This window comes from Nyctereutes procyonoides, unplaced genomic scaffold, assembly GCF_905146905.1.
Source record: "Nyctereutes procyonoides isolate TBG_1078 unplaced genomic scaffold, NYPRO_anot_genome, whole genome shotgun sequence".
Lineage (NCBI taxonomy): Eukaryota > Metazoa > Chordata > Mammalia > Carnivora > Canidae > Nyctereutes > Nyctereutes procyonoides.
In genome coordinates this window covers 8,711,408-8,732,227 of record NW_026575132.1, presented here as the reverse complement: position 1 = coordinate 8,732,227, position 20,820 = coordinate 8,711,408, and the positions used below count along the sequence as shown (strand labels likewise).

At 36.5% G+C, this 20,820-nt stretch overlaps 1 protein-coding gene across 2 annotated transcripts in view; it reads left to right on the top strand.

The window, feature by feature from the left end:
* SATB2 (SATB homeobox 2) overlaps positions 1-20,820 on the top strand; it is a 185,837-nt gene that overhangs the window by 22,297 nt on the left and 142,720 nt on the right. For both annotated transcript variants that reach the window (XM_055345634.1, XM_055345633.1), the window contains one exon: positions 3,616-3,792. In XM_055345634.1, coding sequence (XP_055201609.1) covers positions 3,616-3,792 — 177 coding nt within the window. The remainder of the gene's footprint in view (positions 1-3,615; positions 3,793-20,820) is intronic.

Sequence of the window (20,820 nt, the reverse complement as noted above, 5' to 3'; positions counted from 1 at the left end):
CTACTGTGGTGAAGATTAGGTTCCTTTATAATCATATGCACTTCAGAAATAATGTCACAATGAGAATGACAATTTGAGCATTGGAACTAATGACAGTTGGGAAAATGCATTTTTCTAGTGGAAAGAATATCCTGCTTATTTTGCCTCTGTGACAACAGAATTTACCACTCATCTCAATTGTCAGAACAATTCATCTTTAGCAAATGGCTGGGACTGTGTGCCTGTCCTTTAGACGAAACTACCTGCTTAACCTGCCACAATTGTAAAAGGCTTAGCGAGGTTTATAATCAAAGGTTCAAAGTTCCCTACTTGATCATCTGGAAATGGGTCTGTGCTACAATAAAAGAAAAATAATGCCATAAGTTCCAGAATCAGGGCTAGAAAAAAGAGTTTCTTTTTTCTTCTTGATCATTTCTAAATTTTGTTTAAATACATTTTAGTTTTATATTGTTATTCTTTTATTGGAACTTTTTAATTCTTCCCATTCTTAATTGATTTTTTGAATTGCTTTTCAAATACTCTCCCTATCTTTTCATTCACTGTCACTTTTTTTTCTTTTTTCTCTCTTTGGTCTGGAGAGAGTGAGGGGGAGCAGCTGGGACTAAATGGAATGTCTTTTTTTTTTTTCACATATATTTCTACTCATCCTTTTATAGTTTTTTTTTTTTCCAGGGATTTGCTGATTTCAAGTTTTTAAAACCTATGCCTTAATTTTCTTCCTCACGCTTGACCCCAACTGTACTGTTTTTCCATTTTTCATTTCTCTTGCTATTATTACTAGTAATCACACTTATTTTTCCTCTTCCTTTGTAAAAAGTGTGTTTCATTGAAAAAAATGTCATGATTGCTTAGATCTATGAAATTCTAGTAAAAAGGTACATTTTTCTTTATATAACGTCTTTATTTTTTAGTAGCTCATTTATGTACTTTCAGACTAACTTTAAATTCTGTCATCATACGCTTGTGGTTAGTATTGTTTTATTTTATAAATGACCTCAAAGTCTTTTTTTTTTTTCTTCTTCTTCTTTCTTTCTTTAAAAATAGGTGATGCCTGTGAAGGATGGGTGTTTGCTTTTTGACTGGAAGGAGTTACTGCTCTCATGTTGGATAACAACTGCTTTCTTTAATTACTGTACTAAAATGTTTAGGAAATATTTTGGTAACTGACTCTTTCAAAACATAAGTTCTTGAATAGTATAGACCCCTTTAATGCCGTATTTCGTATCTCAATCCTTGAACATTTTAATTTTAAAAATTAATAGGGTCTTAGGTTTTTTTTTTTCAGTTGACCACAGACTTGAGAAAGATTTATGGTTCCTAAGTAATGGATACATGATCACTTATGGAGGCAACTAGATTCATTGAAAGGCCTTATCTGTGATTCCCAGATGTGTGACACTCAGATGTTGACATTAGGAACTGCACATGGATTTTCAGCATTGAAACTTATGTACACATAGGTATTAGTGGTGAGGTAGCTTATGGCTCCACTGACTACGTGGCACTATGTGTGCATACACTGAAATCATTAAAAGTAGAAATCAACCTGCTTCCTTGGACAAAGATCATATACCAGTATGTAAGAGTTAAAAGGTCTAATTAGGGGTTATTCTCTGCTGGTAAGGACTGATGGATAGGTCCTATAAAATGCCATTATGCTTGCTTGGGAAGATTTTTACAACACCTTCAACAGCATTGAGGGCAGGACCCACATCATACTTGCTCTTACCTGTATCTCTGAAGCTACAGGGGATACCTGGCACACAGTAGGTGTTTGGGAAATAAAAAATGGATAAATGAATGAGCACAAAGATAATTTGGAGGCAATCTAATTTATGTTATTCATTTCCCGTCTTACATACATTTGGGAATAAATTTGGCATAAATAAGCAAGCATGCCGGTACTGGTCACATTTTAAAAAAATATTTTATAAGGCATCATGTGGCCAGGCAGGCTAAATTACCTCGTTTGTCTAAAACAATCAGTCTGCCTCCACCCTTATTTCTTATTTTCCATAAATCCATACCACAGATAGTATATTTGGCTGCCAACCATGATGCTGCCGTATTGTTCTTAAGAGTGAGTACAGAGTCAGTAGTTGTCCCAGGGAATGGTATGGTGTGACTTGTTAGACTGTTGTGCTGGCTTAATAATAATTACCATGATCCTTAATGATAACAATTCTTAATAAGTATTATTATTGTTAATAATGATTATATTTAATAATTACACCCTATACTTATTATCTTTAATAATAATAATTAGCACATGGGAACCAGTTGCACCATTGTATTATCTTTAGAACAAAAACCTACATCTGTGACCTGGTAGTTTGCAGAGTGTCTGCTCCCACCGTCAGCTTTCCAGATCAGAGTGACTCAGGAGGCTTCTAGGGTCTAGGCAGAGGGGAGGGGCTTTTAGAAGAACTCCCGTGCAGCCTGTGTGTCACAGGCAGAGGCCCATGTGCCATTTTCACAGCGCTCTTATTTTTATTGTAAAGTGCCTTCAGCAGTGACCAACTAATTGTCCACCTCCCCCTCATCTCTCCGCTGGCCCGGCCCACCTGTCCTTTTTAACTTCTGGTTTTCTTGCACGAAGAGAGAAGACCCAGAACAGATCTTATTCCATAACATACTAATTTGTGTGAATTACATGGGGCAGAGTCCATGTTTATTACTCGTATGTTGGTAAAACTTTGATCTTCTTATGCCTTGGCTATGTTTAGATTTAAATGCCTGTATGACTTTTTTAAAAATAAAAAACAGTTTATAAAAAAATCTTCGGCGAATTAAACATTTTTTAGCTTTTCACACTTTGATACAAAGCAGAGAAATATTTCAGTGACAACAGATTTCAACAGATTTTCAACTAGACTAATTTGCTTTATTCTTTAGGGTAGTTTACTTCTTTTCTCTGAAAACACAAGAGGAGACAATTCCCTTGATAGTGGTAACTGGTGTTGATATGTAAAATAATAATTTAAAAAAAGGACAAAGTTTTACATTTGGGTGTATATTTTGACAGAAGTTAAATGTCAGTTAAGATTTTTGTGAGCACGGTATTTCCAGGCTAATTGATGACTTATTTACCAGGATTTAGAAAGATTAAAAGATGTAAGAGTGACTTTTTAAAAATTCCTATTGACTTTCTTAGACATATTCACATGATAGCTTAGGCCCTGAAATCAAATATGCCTCTCTACTAGGTATCTTACATTTCCAGACAAAAGCAGATCTGATCTGGAAATACTAGTCTTAATTAACAGTTAGTGCTAAAACCGTAGACGTGAAGGATGTACAGGTCTAGAAGGTCACCTCGACCTCAGCTGTGTGCCAGCTGTGGAGTGAGGGTCTCAGCCAGGACACCTCTGATTGGCAAACTCCACACTTTAGTGGCTGGAATCCGAGGGCTTCTGCCCTTGTGCAGGGCAATTCTGCTGCAGTTCTGGTAGTAATAAGGAAGGTGGGGGGGCATCCACCTAAGAGGCTTACTTGATCTAAAGCATTGTCCATCACAGATGAGTAACTTTTATAACTGCCTCTTCCCTTCTCATCACGGTGACTGAGATTCGCTTTGTAATGTTTGTGTTTTGCTCTTGAATTTTGTTTCTGCAGGTTTGATGATTCCTGTCTTTTGTGTGGTGGAGCAGTTGGATGGCTCTCTTGAATATGACAACAGAGAAGAACACGCAGAGTTCGTCCTGGTTCGAAAAGATGTGCTTTTCAGCCAGCTGGTGGAGACGGCGCTCCTGGCCCTGGGGTACTCCCACAGCTCCGCAGCTCAGGCACAAGGTATTAATGTGTGTCCCCTCTCCTCCCCTCGCCTCTGTGTGTCCTGATTTGAGGAAGAATATGTTTCCTGAAATAATTCTCCAAACAAGGGTTGGAGGAGAATGATCACGCTCAACATCTTTTCCAGACAATGAATAGCAGAATGTTTCTTGCAGCATCTTGTTTTCTGGTTGCTTTGGCAAGCATTTGACCAGCACCTCTAGGCCCACCAAAAGAAATATGCATTTTAAAATGCCGTAATCATCATAGGTTCCTTGGTGTTGATGGTTCTGTTATTTTCTCTAAGTAGTTGAAGTAGTGTTCTCAAGTATGGAGATATTTGATCCTAACTATCCAAACTTTAATACGTGATTTATAAGCTTTCATTTTTCTACTTTTATTTATTGCTTTGGGCCCGCAGCTTCTGCACTTTACACTCAGCTTTTAATTAAGCAGAAGAAAATGGATGTATTTTACCCAACTTTTCTATCTTTGATAATTGCTCTAATTTCAGGGTAGTCCAGTCAGTAAAATTAAGAAAAAAAAAATAAAAAGCAAAACAAAACAACAACAACAACAAAAATCTCAGTGTCTTTGTGATCAATTCATTTTATCTATTTAATTAAATATTGTGTCATTATTTTGTGTGAATTGTACAGTACTGGGGAGCCCATTGTTATTTCACTCTGAAGCATTAGCCATTGTTCTTTCATGGCAAGGAGTTGACAAAACAAATATCCCCCAAACCTTGAAAAATGAAAAAAAAATTTTTGACTCAGTGGAATGATTATTATCGCATTTTAGCTGAAGTGATTGAATTGTATAGTTTATGATAATGAGTATAACCAAGGGAGGGAAGTATGTGACTTCCTGGTCTTGTTTTATCTATTAATTTTCTATATTACTCTTCTTATTTAACATTTGTATATGTACCACAGATTTTTGCAATGTTTTTTATAAGTCCCTCATTATATAAATCCTGTCAGTCAGAGCCTCCATTTATTCAGATAAGAAAACTGTGAGAGATTAAGCAATAAATACAAAGTTACAAATATGGCAACCAAAGACATGGAATTCAATATCCAAGCCCTTGACTCTGATTCTGTAAGCAGTTCATCACCATCTTAAAAAGGTTTTAAGTTTTTTAATCAGATTTTAATTCCACCGAGAGAGCAACCCACCTGAAACCGGGGTTGGGAATGTTTTCCCAGGGCAGGTAGTACACCATGGATCATTATGAGTCCAAGTGGGGTCTGAATCCGAGTGCTTGGCCTGTCGGGTGCAGTAATAACAGCTGAAGTGTTAAGTCCACTGCTTTCAAAGTAGTGTGATAAAGGATGATTCATTTCCTTTCTCTGATGACTTTCTTGTGTAAGGGATTCAAGATTTGATCCCGAGCAAATTGCATACTGGGCACCATTGCTTTTATTTTATGCTATGTGCCTAAATGAAATAAAAGAAACCCCCCCTCTTCCCCCTATAAACTTTTCATGCCATTTTAGGTATATTTTTTCCTGAATGTAAAGGTCATTGTATCCCACTGCTTGCATCCTGGTGTGCCAGCTTCCTGTTTGACAGGGCTATCCATCTCAGTTAGCACGGCTGCTCAACGCGCCGTGAGCTCACATGTGGAGCACAGAGCACTAAGTGGCCAAGATTTGATTCTTGGCACATGCTCAGGGAAGGGGCTCTCAGGAAATTTGCACTAGGGAGCCACACTGTTCCATTCAGTGGTGTGGACTGAGAGTTCTACCCACCAAAGTGAGATAGATACACTAGCAAGGGATATGGTCTACAGTGGAGGATTAGACAGGAGAAAAGTCACAAGCAAATATTTGCTTCCCCAAAGTTTTTGAAAACCGTGGTTAGAAAAATACTGAATGTTACACTTGAAAAAGTTGAATTGACATTCTGAAGGTACTCTAGCTCACAGTTAATACTTTATTTTGTAGGTAAACAAAGGTTTTAGCACTAGGTCCTGTACTATAATTTCAGAGGGGGAAAAATTGCAGTTTGTTTAGTTTTAAATTAGGCTGATCTCTGTTTTGGGTAAATGGAAAAACTTGGAATTGTTTGTATTGAAATGAACGTGTTAGATCTTTGTTGTCATTTGGATCATCAAATATAGGCAATTCGCTGTGTGTTTATTACAGACCAAACAATGCATGATAAGACTGGTCATTTGTGTGCTGGGCAAGCATCAGAGTGCGAGAAAGCTAGAAAAGGAGGTAGAACAAAATATGACTGCACATTCAAAGTCCGGAGTTTGTATGGGTCTAGTTTTGTTTTGTTTCGTTTTGTTTTGATTTTGTTTGTTCATTGTTTAGGTAATTCTCCCAAGATGAGAATGTCTTTGGGTGACCAAGCAAATCTATTTGCAGCAGAGAAACAACATTTCTGAACCCTCTTCTTCCTGTGTTGGAAAAGTTGGGCAGAACTAAACTGCAAGGAGAGTGGGTTGCTTGAGCCTATTTTATTTATTTTTTTAAAAACATTTATTTATTATTTTAGAGAGAGAGAGAGAGAGAGAGAGAGAGAGAGCAAGCATGCGAGAGTGGGGTGGCGGGGAGGGGCAGAGGAAGAGGGAAGGAGAGAATCCTAAGCAGGCTCCGTGCTTAGTGTGGAGCCCCATGTGGGGCTCCATCTCTCAACCCTGAGATCATGACCTGAGCTGAAATCAGGAGTGGGGCGTTTAACTGACCGAGCCACCACGGCAACTTAGCCTATTTTAAAAATTGAGGCTCTTGAAACATGATTTTTTATCTTGATGTGACATAAAAAGTTTCAATAATTGAATTGGATGGTACTCAGATTGCCCCAGAAAGAGAAAATATATCAGCAATGTCATTATTTTGAAGTGATACTCAGGTCCTGATGACAAGGTAGGGCCCTCGTGCTTTTCTGAGTGTGGAGTAGTCCATTCCTTTTTTGAGAGGGCGTTCCCTTCCAGTGAGCTTAAGAGACTTCAGTAAGAGAATATTTGTTTCTAAAGGATGTTAGAAATTCCACTAAAATGGAGTTCAGTGATTTCCAACAGCACCCCCCCACCACCACTATACAATAACCTGTATTTGAAGCCACATACTGGGACTCAAAAGAAGATAAGGGCAAAAGATAAATTGATAGGCACAGTGCTTCTAACTGACCCAAACCCTCCATTTCCCAGGATATATACCATTAACTCTCTGATTCTCAAGGATGAGATCCAGGATACATTTGACCTGCTGTTTTGCATATGCATTAAAGTCAAAAGATGGCAGGCTTTTTGCTTTTCCTGGAGTAGGTAGCCTAAAAGCTAATGAATAGCAAGCACATTTTATGGTGGACCTTGAGTCTGTATCCCTGAATCAAGTGTTCTAGTTTTGGAAAAGTGTTAACCTAGGGAACTGCTTTGTAGTAACCCTCCTCACTCCCTCAAATTAAACTTGGTCATTCCCTTTCTTCTTTCCTTTTCATCCTTTCAGTTCTGCCCCATAAAGCTTTTGGTAATAGCTAGGTATCACTCCACATCATGGAGAGAATTCTTTATCCTACCAAGTGTTCGTAATTGCTAACGTGGGTGGTGGATTTGGGGAGATGGCGGTGGCAGCAACATGATTCCTCACTGTGCACATTTGATTGAATTTGTAACTGGACAAGGTTACAAGGTTATCTTACCTCCCTTCTGCTTCCTGTAAATTTTAAAATAACTTTTAGAATTTTATTTATATATTTTTTATTGAGGTATAATTGACATAAACATACTAGTTTTAGGTATATAACATAATGATTTGATATTTGTGTATATTGTGAAATAATCACCCCAATGAGTCTGGTTAACATCCATCACCAACATATAGTCACAGAATTTTTTTTCCTTATCATGAGAACTTTTAAGATTTACTCTCTTAACTTTCAGATATATAATACAGTATTATTAACTGTAATCACCATAGTGTACATTATATCCCCAGGACTTATTTATTTTATAAATGGAAGCTTGTACCTTTTGACTCCCTCACCCCTTTTGCCCACCTTACCCACACCTCTGGCAACCACCAATCTGTTCTCTGTATCTATAAAGCTTGTTTTTTTGAATTAAAAAAATTTTTTAGGATCCACTTAGAAGTGAGATCATATGGTATTTGTCTTTCTCTGAGTTATTTCACTTAGCATAATGCCCTCAAGTTCCATCCATGCTGTCACAAATGACAACATTTCTTTCTTCTTTATGGCTCATTAATATTTGTATGTGTGTACACCACATTTTCTTTATCCATTTATTCACTGATAGACACATACATAGTTTCCCTCTCTTGGCTTTATGAATAATGCTGCAGTGAACATGGCTGTCCGTATATCTTTTCAAGTTAGTTTTCTTTTCCTTTCCTTTCCTTTCCTTTCCTTTCCTTTCCTTTCCTTTCCTTTCCTTTCCTTTCCTTTCCTTTCCTTTCCTTTCCTTTCCTTTCCTTTCCTTTCCTTTCCTTCTTTCCTTCTTTCCTTCTTTCTTTCTTTCTTTCTTTCTTTCTTTCTTTCTTTCTTTCTTTCTTTCTCTTCTCTTCTCTTCTCTTCTCTTCTCTTCTCTTCTCTTCTCTTCTCTTCTCTTCCTTCCTTCCCTTCCCTTCCCTTCCCTTCCCTTCCCTTCCCTTCCCTTCCCTTCCCTTCCCTTCCCTTCCCTTCCCTTCCCTTCCCTTCCCTTCCCTTCTCCTTCCCTTCTCCCTTCCCTTCTCCCTTCCCTTCTCCCTTCCCTTCTCCCTTCCCTTCTCCCTTCCCTTCTCCCTTCCCTTCTCCCTTCCCTTCTCCCTTCCCTTCTCCCTTCCCTTCTCCCTTCCCTTCTCCCTTCCCTTCTCCCTTCCCTTCTCCCTTCCCTTCTCCCTTCCCTTCTCCCTTCCCTTCTCCCTTCCCTTCTCTTCTCTTCTCTTCTCTTCTCTTCTCTTCTCTTCTCTTCTCTTCTCTTCTCTTTTCTCATTACTGTTTTCTTTATTTGGATAACTACCCAGGAGTGGAATTTCTGGGTCATATGTTAATTCTATTTTTAATTTGTTGAGGAGCCTCCATACTGTTTTCCATAGTGGCTGCACCAATATACATTCCCACGAACAGTGCACAAGTGTTCCCTTTTCTCCACATCCTGGCCAATACTTGTTATTTCTTGTCTTTTTGATAACATCGATTCTAACAGGTGTCAGGTGGTATCTTACTGTGGTTTTGATTTACGTTTCTCTGATAAGTAGTGGTATTGAGCATTTTTTTTATGTACCTGTTGCCCATCTGTATGTCTTTGGAAAAATGCATGTTTAGATTCTCTGTTCATTTTTTAATTAGTTTTTTTTTTTGCTATTAAGTAGTATGAGTTCTTTATGTATTTTGGATATTATCCCCTTATCAGATATATGATTTGTAAATTTTTTTTCCCTCATTTAGTAGGTTGCCTTTTCATTTTGTTAGTGGTTTCCTTTGCTGTGCAGAAGCTTGTTAGTTTGATGTAACCCCACTCATTTATTTTTGCTTTTATTGCCTTTGCTTTTGGTGTCAGTTCCAAAAAAATCATCTCCAAAACCTATGTCGGGAGCTTACTACATGTGTTTTCTTCGAGGAGTTTTATGGTTTCAAGTTTTATACTCAAGTATTTAATCCATTTTGAGTTCATTTTTGTGTGTGGTTTAAGTTAGTGGTCCAGTTTCATTCTTTTGCATGTAGCTGTCCAGTTTTCCCAGTACCATTTATTAAAGAGACTGTGCTTTTTCCATGTATATTCTTAGCTTCTCTTTTGTAAATTAACCATTTACACATGGGTTTATTTTTGGTGTTTCTATTCTGTTCTATTGATCTGTGTGTCTGTTTTCTTTTCTTTTTTTTTTTTTTTTACTTTGAAATGTGTCTGTTTTCTATGCCAATACCATTCTGTTTACTATAGCTTTGTACTATAATTTGAGATTAGGACCATGATGTCTCCAGTTTTGTTCTTGTTTCTTAAGATTGTAAAATTTGTTCTTGACCAGAAAATTTTATTTAAAAATAAACATACTGAGCAATAAATAAGCAAAAATTCTTTCTGGCTGGCTATTTTTGGGTTTATGAGTATATAAAAATTATAGGTTCAAGAGAAGGTGTATTAGTTACCATTTTTTTCTTGTTTAAGTTGGAATAATTACATTTATACAGTTATTTAAAATGATATTTTAAAAAAGTGACACAAAAATGCATTTAATACCATGTTATGTAAATCAAGCAGAGTGCCGAATTCAGTCTCAATCATATAAAATTATGCATATATGCATAGAAAAAAGACAAAGGAAATCTTTTTTTTTTTTTTAAGACAAAGGAAATCTATTAATGTTGTCAGTGGGGGCAGTGGGATTATATGGTAATGGATTGTCTTCTTTTTTTAATCAGAAAGAATATATAAGTATGAAATTCTACTTTCTCCATGAGTTCTCTTAATAAGTGGGAGTTTGTTATTTCTACCTTATTACCCAATTTTGATAAGCAGTTCACTTTATGAATCCATAAGTGTGAAAACTTGTCCATGATATAGATGTATTTCTGTGTTGTTGTTTTTTTCAGTTTAAGATGAAAAATAGAGTAAGACAGTGATGAGTCCTGTGATGTACAAATAAACCAAGGGATTTCTTAGAGTTTCAAAAGTGCTAGGTAAAGTTAATTGAGCTGCTACAGGGTGCCAGACACTATTCTAAGAGATTTACATGTACTGACTCATTTAAATATCACAACAGCTTTTTGAAGTAAGCTATATGTTCCCCCATTTCACAGATGAGAAAACTGAGACAAACAAGGGAAGTAACTTTCCTGGACACACAGGGCTATGGCTGGAAAGCTGAGATCTGAAGCCCAAGGATCTAACTCCAGAGTCAGAGTTCTTAACCACAGGGCTGTTCTGTGTTAGACCTCGTCAGTGAGAGTATTGAGCTGGGATAGGAGTCCATTCTTATTTAATGCTTGCTCCTTAGTCTTTGACATAAGTCCTCAAAGGTGGGACTTTTAGATTGGGTGCTTACTGAATCCATAAGGCTCCTTCCTTCCTCCCTCCCCTCCCCTCCCCTCCCCTCCCCTCCCCTCCCCTCCCCTCCCCTCCCCTCCCCTCCCCTCCCCTCCCCTCCTTCCCTCCCTCCCTCCCTTCCTTCCTTCCTTCCTTCCTTCCTTCCTTCCTTCCATCCATCCATCCTTCCATCCATCCTGTGAGCCCTGTGAGCCGGTGGGGTGGGGGTGGAGGGGTGGGGGGGGGATGGCAGGTGGTGGTGGGGGTTGCAGAAGGAGAGGGAGAAAGAATTCCAATCCCAGTCTACTCAGGGGCCCTATCTCAGCACCTGAGATCATGACCTGAGCTGAAATCAATCAGAGGCTCAACTGACTGAGCCACCTAGTCGCCCCAAGATTACATTTATTTGATAATGATTATATATATATATATTCAATAATGATAGATTATACGTAGAGATACTTTTTCAAGGCAGCTGAGACAGCCTTCATTAAAAAAAAAACAAAACAAATCTCACAGAGATGGTATCTACTGAAGCCAGTTCCTAAGACTAAATAGAAGGCCTGTAGTAGGTTGAGTAATTCAAATATACTGTACCTACTTATGAAGCCTAAATGATTCTTGATATGAAAATAAAGCATATTCCTCAGCAATTCTGATTTTTAAATTAATTAATTAAGCAGTATTAAATGCCTACCGTGTTCCTGTCATTATTCTAGGCTCTAGGAATAAAGAACTGAGAAAAAAATCTTGCTTTCACGGAGGTTTTTTTTTTTGCTAGTTTAGTAATACAAGTAAAGTTTAGTATGTAGATTATTAGTTGATTTTTCATCCTCTGAGCTCAGAAATATTGACTACTGAGGTTCAGAGAATAGAAATACGTATAAAATCTGTTTGCAAAAAAAATAAATAAAATAAAATCTGTTTACAAGTTTAGTGCTAACTTATAAATAAATGTTCATTTTATCTTGAAAAATACTCAAGAATTACTCTTAGTTTTTAGAAGTAGGTGACCAGATGGAAAATATGGGTTAACATTTTCAGGAAATCCTTGCTTTGCCTCATTAAAGGAAAGCTATTTATTTGCCACTTTTATCTACAGTTTTCTCATTTTTTAGAAAGGCTTGTTCACTTTTCTTATTGGTGCAACTCTGGGGTTCTCAGAGGCCCATGTTTTTAGAACACAAGGGTAGCACTTGTGGTAGGCATTTAGTCAGTGTTGGAAGATTGAACAAATGGGTTGAAAGTATTATTTATTAACCTGGAGAAATATATGCAGTTCTAAAAAGTGCCAGTTTGTTGTCTTCAATGATTATTATATTTGGACTCATGAGCTAGAAACTGGTTCCCTTAAAACAGAGGGATACAAAGCACAGTGTGAAGTGTATAATAAATATTTGTTGACAACAAAATCGGGTATTTTTAAGGTTCATTTCTAATAGACTTTATCCATGAAAACTTTTTTTCCTTGTGTATCACTGTGAAGTTGGCTCCCATTCATGAATTAGCTATTTTTATCAGAAATAAAATACAATTTGACTCTTTAGTGATCAGCTTCACCATTTCCATGGTGAATTATTCCATGTAATCATCGCTTGGGCAGTGATGTTTTGCCTACATTCATGATGGCAAAACACTCCCAATAATAACTTTTAGACTCAAAGAGCTTCTTAATTAGAAAGATACTTACGCGATTGCTGGGATCCAAATTCTTCTGATGAAAACTTAGAGGTCAGTGTCTATGTAGACCTTATCTTTTTGAAGATATGCTTTTATGCTGTTTATATAGGAAAATAATTTCAGTCTGTGAACTAGAAACAGCGGTAAGGATAAATAGAATAGGACTTAAAAACAAAATAATGAAGATATTTTTTAAAGGAATGGCTTTTTATTATTTATTGATTATTTTATATATTATTCATTTATTGTATACTTTTCAGGGAACTAGCTTTTTACAACATACTATTGGGAAGAACTTTACGAAGAAGCTATTTTGAGAGTAAATTTTATCATTAGAAATGAATATACTCCCTTTTAGATTGTTCAGTGCCTGAAATGCTCTGTTCTTTAATTCTCTAAAGTGTTTATTCTGGGAACATGCAACATATACAAAATAGATTAGTGTGCTAAATACTCATGAATTTATCATGTAGCATCAACAATTAGCAATTCATGGTCAGTCTTGCTTCATCTCTGCCCTTCCCACATCTTATTTCTCTCCTACTGGATTATTTTAAAGCATATCTTAAGCCTCATATTTTGTCCATAAATATTTACTAAGTATCTCTTAAAGACTGCCTTAAAAACATAACCACAATACCAGCATGATTCTTAAAAAACAGTTAATTCCTGAATGTCATGGAATATCCAGTCAATGTTAAAAAATTTCCCATTTTGTAATTTTCTTTTTAGTGTGTGTGTGTGTGTGTGTGTGTGTGTGTGTGTGTGTGTATATATACACTCATATTTTGTTGTTCAAATCAGGAGCCATACAAAAAAACAAAAACAAAAACAAACAAACAAACAAAAAAAATCCCCAAAAAACAAATCAGGAGCCATACAGACCTATATATTGTACTTGGTTGATGTGTCTCTCATCCTCTTACATTTTTAAAAATTCTTTTTTTTAATTAAATTTTTATTTATTTATGATAGTCACACACAGAGAGAGAGAGGCAGAGACATAGGCAGAGGGAGAAGCAGGCTCCATGCACCGGGAGCCAGATGTGGGACTCGATCCCGGGTCTCCAGGATCGCGCCCTGGGCCAAAGGCAGGCGCTAAACCGCTGCGCCACCCAGGGTTCCCTAAAAATTCTTTTCTAGGGGCATCTGGATGCCTCAATGCTGGGCACGGAGCCTGCTTAAAAAAAATTATTTTCTAAAACTAATGTTTGCCATTTAAATTCAGAATTATTTTTGTTGATAAATTTTGCTCAACTTAATGAAAATCTTAACCCTATAAATGGCTGCAAATATGATGATTTTAAATAAATAATTAGTAAGCCCAGTCATAACCTTGTAATGGAATTCAGAAAAATCACACTTATTTTTTTGTTTTTGGGGGAGGATGCTTAAAAGACATATGTTGTCTGGAGCTGAAAGGTTTTTATGCTCTGAAAATATAATATTTTCCCTATTGAAAAATGTTTAAAATGATCTCTTGCCTTGTATTGCTTTCTTGGTTTCTTTCTTTGGCTCTTTCTCTCTTCTCCCCCCCACTCCCCACTTTTCCTTCTTTAATTAAACTCTCATGTTTGGGAGACTCTCTCAGCAGTTTTTTCTTTATAAGGGCAATGTTGAAAAAAGGTGCATATTTAGAAATTTTAGGCCTTGGAGCAATCTTTTAACAAACAAACTGCTTTTTAAAAAATTCTGTGGCTCTCAAAAGAGAGCTAAAAAAGCTGTCCAAAATTGCTGTTAACCATGTCTCAACCCTCATTAGAGCTGGATGGGCCAAAATAAAAAACACTGGCTGTGCTGATACAAATCTCTAACAACCCTGCTATACTCTTCCCTCCTCTACTACATAAAATTAAATATTCATATATGCATGTGTACATATGCTTATTCACCTGCACAGAGCAAAGCCTGAAATATTACTTCTAAATGCCAAAGGAAGAATAATGATATTTTATTTCCTTGTCCAATATATATTTAGGAATGAGGAGCACTTCGTAGGCGCAGTTGGTTAAGTGTTTGATTCTTGTTTTTGGCACAGGTCGTGATCTTGGGGTTGTGAAACAAGCCCCCTATGGGGCTCCTTGCTAAGCAGAGTCTGCTTGACACTCACTCTCTCCTCTGCCTCTCCCCCAACTCGTGGGCATGCTCTTAAAAAAATCTTAAAAAAAAATGAATATCTAATGTGAATGTTTATAGTTCTGTATTCTTTATATTTGTTTATACTGACACATGTTATTTAAAATATATAAATATGGTTCACATGAAGGTCAGTTGATTGAATTATTGTCTGCAAATTTGTAGAGGATCAAGACCCTATCCAATTTGATATGCAGGTGGCCTAGCAGTTGCGTAGGAAATACTTGATAAAAACTGTTAAGGACAGTGAATTAAAACAAAAAATTAGTCTGATCTCACTTTACCTCTGACCTTGCAATTTCTACTTGAATGCTCATTTAAAAAAATATCAGTGAAGATAATTCATTAAAAAAAACTAGCTCATTTATTTATTCTATGATGAGGGAAGTGTGCTTAGCAGTATTGTTTGGGGCAATTGCCCATGGTGGCTTTGGTGAATTTTAAAAATTGCTTAAAATCCCTCTTTTTGAAATTTAGGTGTGAATGTCCATGAGCTAGAGGGACTGATCATCCGGGTTCTATGTTCTGGTATTCATGTAAAATGATCTAGGTTAAATAGCTTGATCCACAGTGATATACAGCTTTTATTTAATAATTAAAGGATATCTCATTAAAGATATATAGCTTTGAGGAGTTATGAGTAGGAAACCAACAACCTAAAATTGGTGATACTGTGGTACAATTTATATTGTGATTAATTTTTTATTTTATCCTTCTAAAGTATAACTGACTTTTACTAAATATAGATTTTAAATGTAAGGTAGTCATTTACTGAAATCTCAGGTCTCTCTGTGCTTTAAGAAGAAGAAATTCCATTCAAGAAATAATTCATTTAATAAAAAGCGTATTTATTGAAACATTTATAAGTGCTACAATAGATAGTGCTATGCTATTACCTTTTGGGTAGATTTTTTATGTTTAAAGTTCTCCAAAGATACAACTCTCAGTCTTGGTGCTACATCATCATATTTCAACTCTAGGAATCTTAGAGTCTGTTTTGATATTCATGATAGACAACAAAAAAATTCTTGGCCATAGAGCATTTTGTGGTATTAAAATGCTTTTTAAAAATTCCCTGCTGCCTTTTTTCTTTTTTTAAGTGGATATGAACTCTGTCATCAAAATCTTATAATTTCACTTAATTCTTTGCAAAATTATGAAATACCAGAACTATAGGTCTTTCACTTCTTACATTAGTATACATTTTACATTTGTACTTAGGATGGCCAAATTTCCTCAGATACAATATTAATGTACTCTTAAATTATTATGGCATTTCAATTCATAATTCATTCATCTGCATAGTATCAGTTAGTGGGCAGTTTATTTATCATTTATTTAGGTAGTTTGGCACACAGACTGGTATCCTGAAATGTTAGGGGCATCTTTTATCTGCAGCGTGACCAGAGAACAAGCTCAGTGGTGGTCATGGGAGGCAGGGATGAAATACATCCTGCTGGTCATTTTGGTCACTCATGGGCAACTTGGTTTTGTTTCCAAGATGCTAGATAGATTTCACTTGATTGTGATGAGCTTTTAAAACCCATTGCTTTGAAACTCAATGGATTTTTTTTTTTATGGTAGCTTCGAGAGCTCTAGAGTGAGTGCCATTTGCTCACTCAAAAACCGTAATTGGCAAAATTATTTGTGTGTCAATGAAAAGAAACAAAAAGGTTTTTTTCCTCTCCCTTTCTGGTTTGAGGAAATATCACCCAGGACAGAACAGCAAATCTGCGCTCCTGTTTTACAAGCTCCTTACTTGGGTTTGAAAAGATCGCTGCAGGCTATATGCAAATAGACAGTGCCCGAGGTTCCTTTCAGCTTCTGGGGGGCGCATTCAGCAGAGAAATACAGCCCACATATTCTTTCTGTCCGTTTTGTAAATCAGAGAATGAGATGCTGGAAAACCCAGAGCACAGGCACACCTCTGCCCTCAATGATTTGGCCCTACAAAGTCTAATAATCTCCCTGATAAAAATTGGGCCTACCATCCTGCGTGCAGATTAAGAAGGCAGTCTGTTCTTGATCAAAAGCTCTGAGCAGTTTTACCAACTTCAGATGGTGCTTCTTCTTGAGGATATATACTGCAGAGCCACAGCAATAAATAACAATTTTAAATGTCTTGTTTTATTATGAATACATTGGATTCCTTGTGAGGTGGAGAAGAAACTTATTTGAAAGAGGGCCTGCTTTAGACACTCTGCAATGGAAAATATATCAGAATTATTTGGAAAAGAAAAAAAAAAGCTCTTTATTAAGATCTGTAGTCTCGTGGGCACCAGAGACACATCTTAATTCACTTGCACAGTATCATGCTATTCATTCATTGAACAAATATTTTGTGCATTGTTCTAAGTGTTGGGGACACAGCAAAGAGCCAAACATAATGCCCTGGTCCTCAAGGTACATTCCAGTAGGAGACATAAGAAATAAACCAGAAATACATATAATGTTAGGTAGGACCTGGCATTATATTATGCTATGTTAACCTTATTCTTCCCATCTTGTCCATAAGGGAGTTTGGCAAATTTAGGCTTCTCCTTAGCCAGAACTAAATTGAAGAGCTTGAATAGGATTTGAGGATTAAAAATAAAATGATGGTAGGCACTTAAAAGGTTAAGTCTCAGTTTTCTGAAAACTATTCTTGTGTGGACCCTTTCATTTTTAGAATAGGATAAATGCAATATTGTCAGAATTAGCTTATATTAAGCCATGGTTTAAATTTTTTTAAGGGAAACTGAAATTTTTACAAGATAGACATGTTATGTATATATTTAATAAAATCGGTATTATTTAATATTGTACACCAGTATTTAGTAATTTTTATGTACCAACACTGTTCTAGGTGCTTTACATATATTTACTCATTCAATCCTTATAATTCCACAAAGTACATAATATTATTGTCCACATTTTGCCAATAAGGAAACTGCACACTGAGGTAAATTTACCTCAGAGTGGGAAGAAGCTTGGCTGACACCAAAAACTGGCTCCAGAGAATGTGTACTTAACCAATATCCCATTCAGTGGCATTATATTTCCAGTCTGTGAATTTAGTCTATAATTCAAACTGATAGTAACTATATTTTACAGGCATGAACCAAAGATTGACATTTTGGAATTGGTAACTGAACATATCTATTTTTATATTGAGTTGGGGAGCTTATTTTGAGTCTAAATAACAAAATTGAACTTGCTGTCTTGGGATGGCATTTTATGAGAACTTACTTTATGAGACCCCATTTTTGTATATCTAAAGCTCTTTATAAACTTACAAATTAAAAAAAATCTTTTTCTAATAGTAAACTAATGCTTGTTAGTTATAAAAAAACCTAAAAAATACAGAAAAAGTAGAAAGAAGACAAAATCACCCGAGGGATCGACCTCCTAGAGATAAATGTAGATTACACTTTCAGAAATTCCTGTTTAGTTTTGGTTCAAGGCATTCTTTTACAGAATTGAGGTTGGATATGTGCAATATTTTCACCTGTGGTTTTTTACTCACTATTATCCTGTATAATTTACATATTTCTTTTTATTTTTAATACTACAAAATAGTGAAGCTTTTGGTTTTCAAATCAAATGTGAAACATTAGCTTTTTTTTTTGATTATCTAGAAGGATTTAGGAGTAGTCAGTAAATTAAGAGTTGTTAAGTATAGACAGTGTCCCTAGTTCATGCTAGACGATCAGAGTGACTTATTCCAACATTTAGATGAGAATAGAATTATCCTTTGAAAATGAGTATTTCCTTATTTGGCTCATCACAGGTGAAAGGCCAGTTATTTAAGAAGAAATTGGCATTGACCTGCTTTCTTTCTACCTTTGCCTTATGGTAAAGAGTTGAGTTTTTTAATATGGTGGAAGATTAAAAAAGTACAACATTATGTCATTCAGAAAACTTTAGTTAATTGATTTCATGTTTTGTTCTTATAATAGTCTTGTTCTTACTCACATTTTGATCTTTCTCCTCTTTGAAAAAACACATACACAGAATTGTGTGGGTTAGTTACTGAGTGCTTACTACTTTTACAGTGACAGTCCTGTGTTAAAGATGTCCCTTGGCCCAGGAATTTTTTTTTACAATTTATTTATTTATTCATGAGAGACAGAGAGGCAGAGACAGGGGCAGAGGGAGAAGCAGGCTCCATGCAGGGAGCCCGACGGGTGACTTGATCCTAGACCCCAGGATCATGACTTGAGCTGAAGGCTCAGCCGCTGAGCCACCCAGGTGTCCCTGGCCCAGGAATTAATAACTGATGACAGTTTGTCTATTTTTTGGCCTCTGTATTTTGCCATGTACAGTAGGATGGAGATTTTATTTAAGAGTCATTGTGGGAAACTCTTAGGGAAGATTTTTCCTGTACTTGAATTGATTGAGCACAACCCACTCTTGGAGGTAGGGAATTTGTCAAACAAATCATGAAAGCTCTCATACTTGCAGGAGCAGTGGGTTGTGATCCCTCATGGTGATTTGTTTCTAGAGGACCTTGGATCCTGCTGAGCATGGAAAAAAGATGAGCAGCTTCTGGCTCCCTTCTATATTTTATAGTTCTAAGATTGACCCAATTTCTTTTCATAGTCTTCCTTATAGTTTAGCAGGTGTGAAATAGTCTAGTTAGAATTCAGATGTGTTTGGGCACCCACCCTGCACCCCTTCCCAATATATCACTGGCACCATTCTTATCGGCTTCTTTCTATGTGCTTTTCTGTTGTCTTTCAGCCCACACTGAGTTCTGTCCTCAGAGACAGGGGTCTTTCTCTTCCTATGTGGTTTACAGTGGTGGCCCTTGGATAGAGAGATGTTATTTGCTTTCAATAAATATTTAGGTGCGTATTATAATAGACATAGCAAGGATTGATGTAACTCAGATTATCAATTGAAATGTACTCGTGGCCAAAATACCACGTTCCATGAAAGAGTTTTAATTATGAAGCCAGTGTCTCATTATGATAAAAGTGTATAAGTCAAAGATACTTTATGTAGCACATTAGGTTATAATTTGCTGCTATATTTCTTTTTCACTTGTGACCCCTAATGGATATTAAAATGCACCCATTTGTAGTTGAAATTAATGCAGTTAGCATCAACAACTCTTACTATTAAGGGGAAATTTCCTGTTGTGAGTAATGATAAGATTATGAATTTGTCTGAAGTCTCTCAGCAGATATTAAATTTACCCAGGTAAATTAAAAAGAACAGGGGTCACCTGACTGGCCTAGTCAGTAGAGCATGCCACTCTTGATCTTGGGGTCATGAGTTTGAGCCCCATGTTGGGTGTAGAGATTACTTAAGAAAGAATACATCCAATTCTGCTGTAAATCAGGGGGATTAAAACACTTGTGGGGATGGTGAGTTCTTCCAGGAAACTGAGGTGCCCCTTAATCCTTAACAAGGGATCTCGGCTACATTGTCTCGGAGGTTTACTAAAATAACTAATTTATCACCGAAACAAGGGCCCACCAGTAGGACACGTTTTTCTGGTCTCTCATTGGAATGGCCGAGTATTGGTCAGTAGGACATACTCTTGTTATGTTTTTATGGGTGTTTAGTCCTTTAAAAATAGAGTGAGACGCATATTGTTGCTAATTATAATGCTAGCAAATGCAGAGCTTACTATGTGCCAGGCGTTATTCTAAGTATGTTACATATGTAAATTTATTTAATGCTCACAAATGATGTGTGACATAGGTACAGTTAGCTACATCTCACAGCTGAGGAGATTGATGCACAGAGAGGTTAGCTGAATTACCCCAGGGTACACAGCAAGTTAAGTGACGGAGCCAACATTCAAATGTTCAAATCCAGGCATTCTGCTTCTTGAGGGATTGGCTTAGCCACCACACACTTCCTCTCTATGGCACGATTAGGTATTGTTACAATAGTGAGCATAAGTAAAAGCTTCTACAGGCCTGACCTGATATGACTAGACTCATTAAAATGCTACATATTTTCCCCCGTTTTTCCTTTATATGTTTGTTTTTTTTTTTCTTCTTGTAGTAGATTGGGAGTTGAGAACTTTAAAGACATTACAAGTGCATTCTACTTAATCTGAAATATTTTAATGCTTCTGGAAAAGTGAGATGATTTAATTTCATATATAATTGCATGAGGAATTATAAATTATGTTTTCTAAAATACCTACGACACTAAACCACAAAATGAACAGATAAAACTGATTTGTTCTCTGACAAATCAAGATATATGGCAGTGTTTTCATTACAAGTGCCGTTTGTGGGGATGGAGCAGCTGAG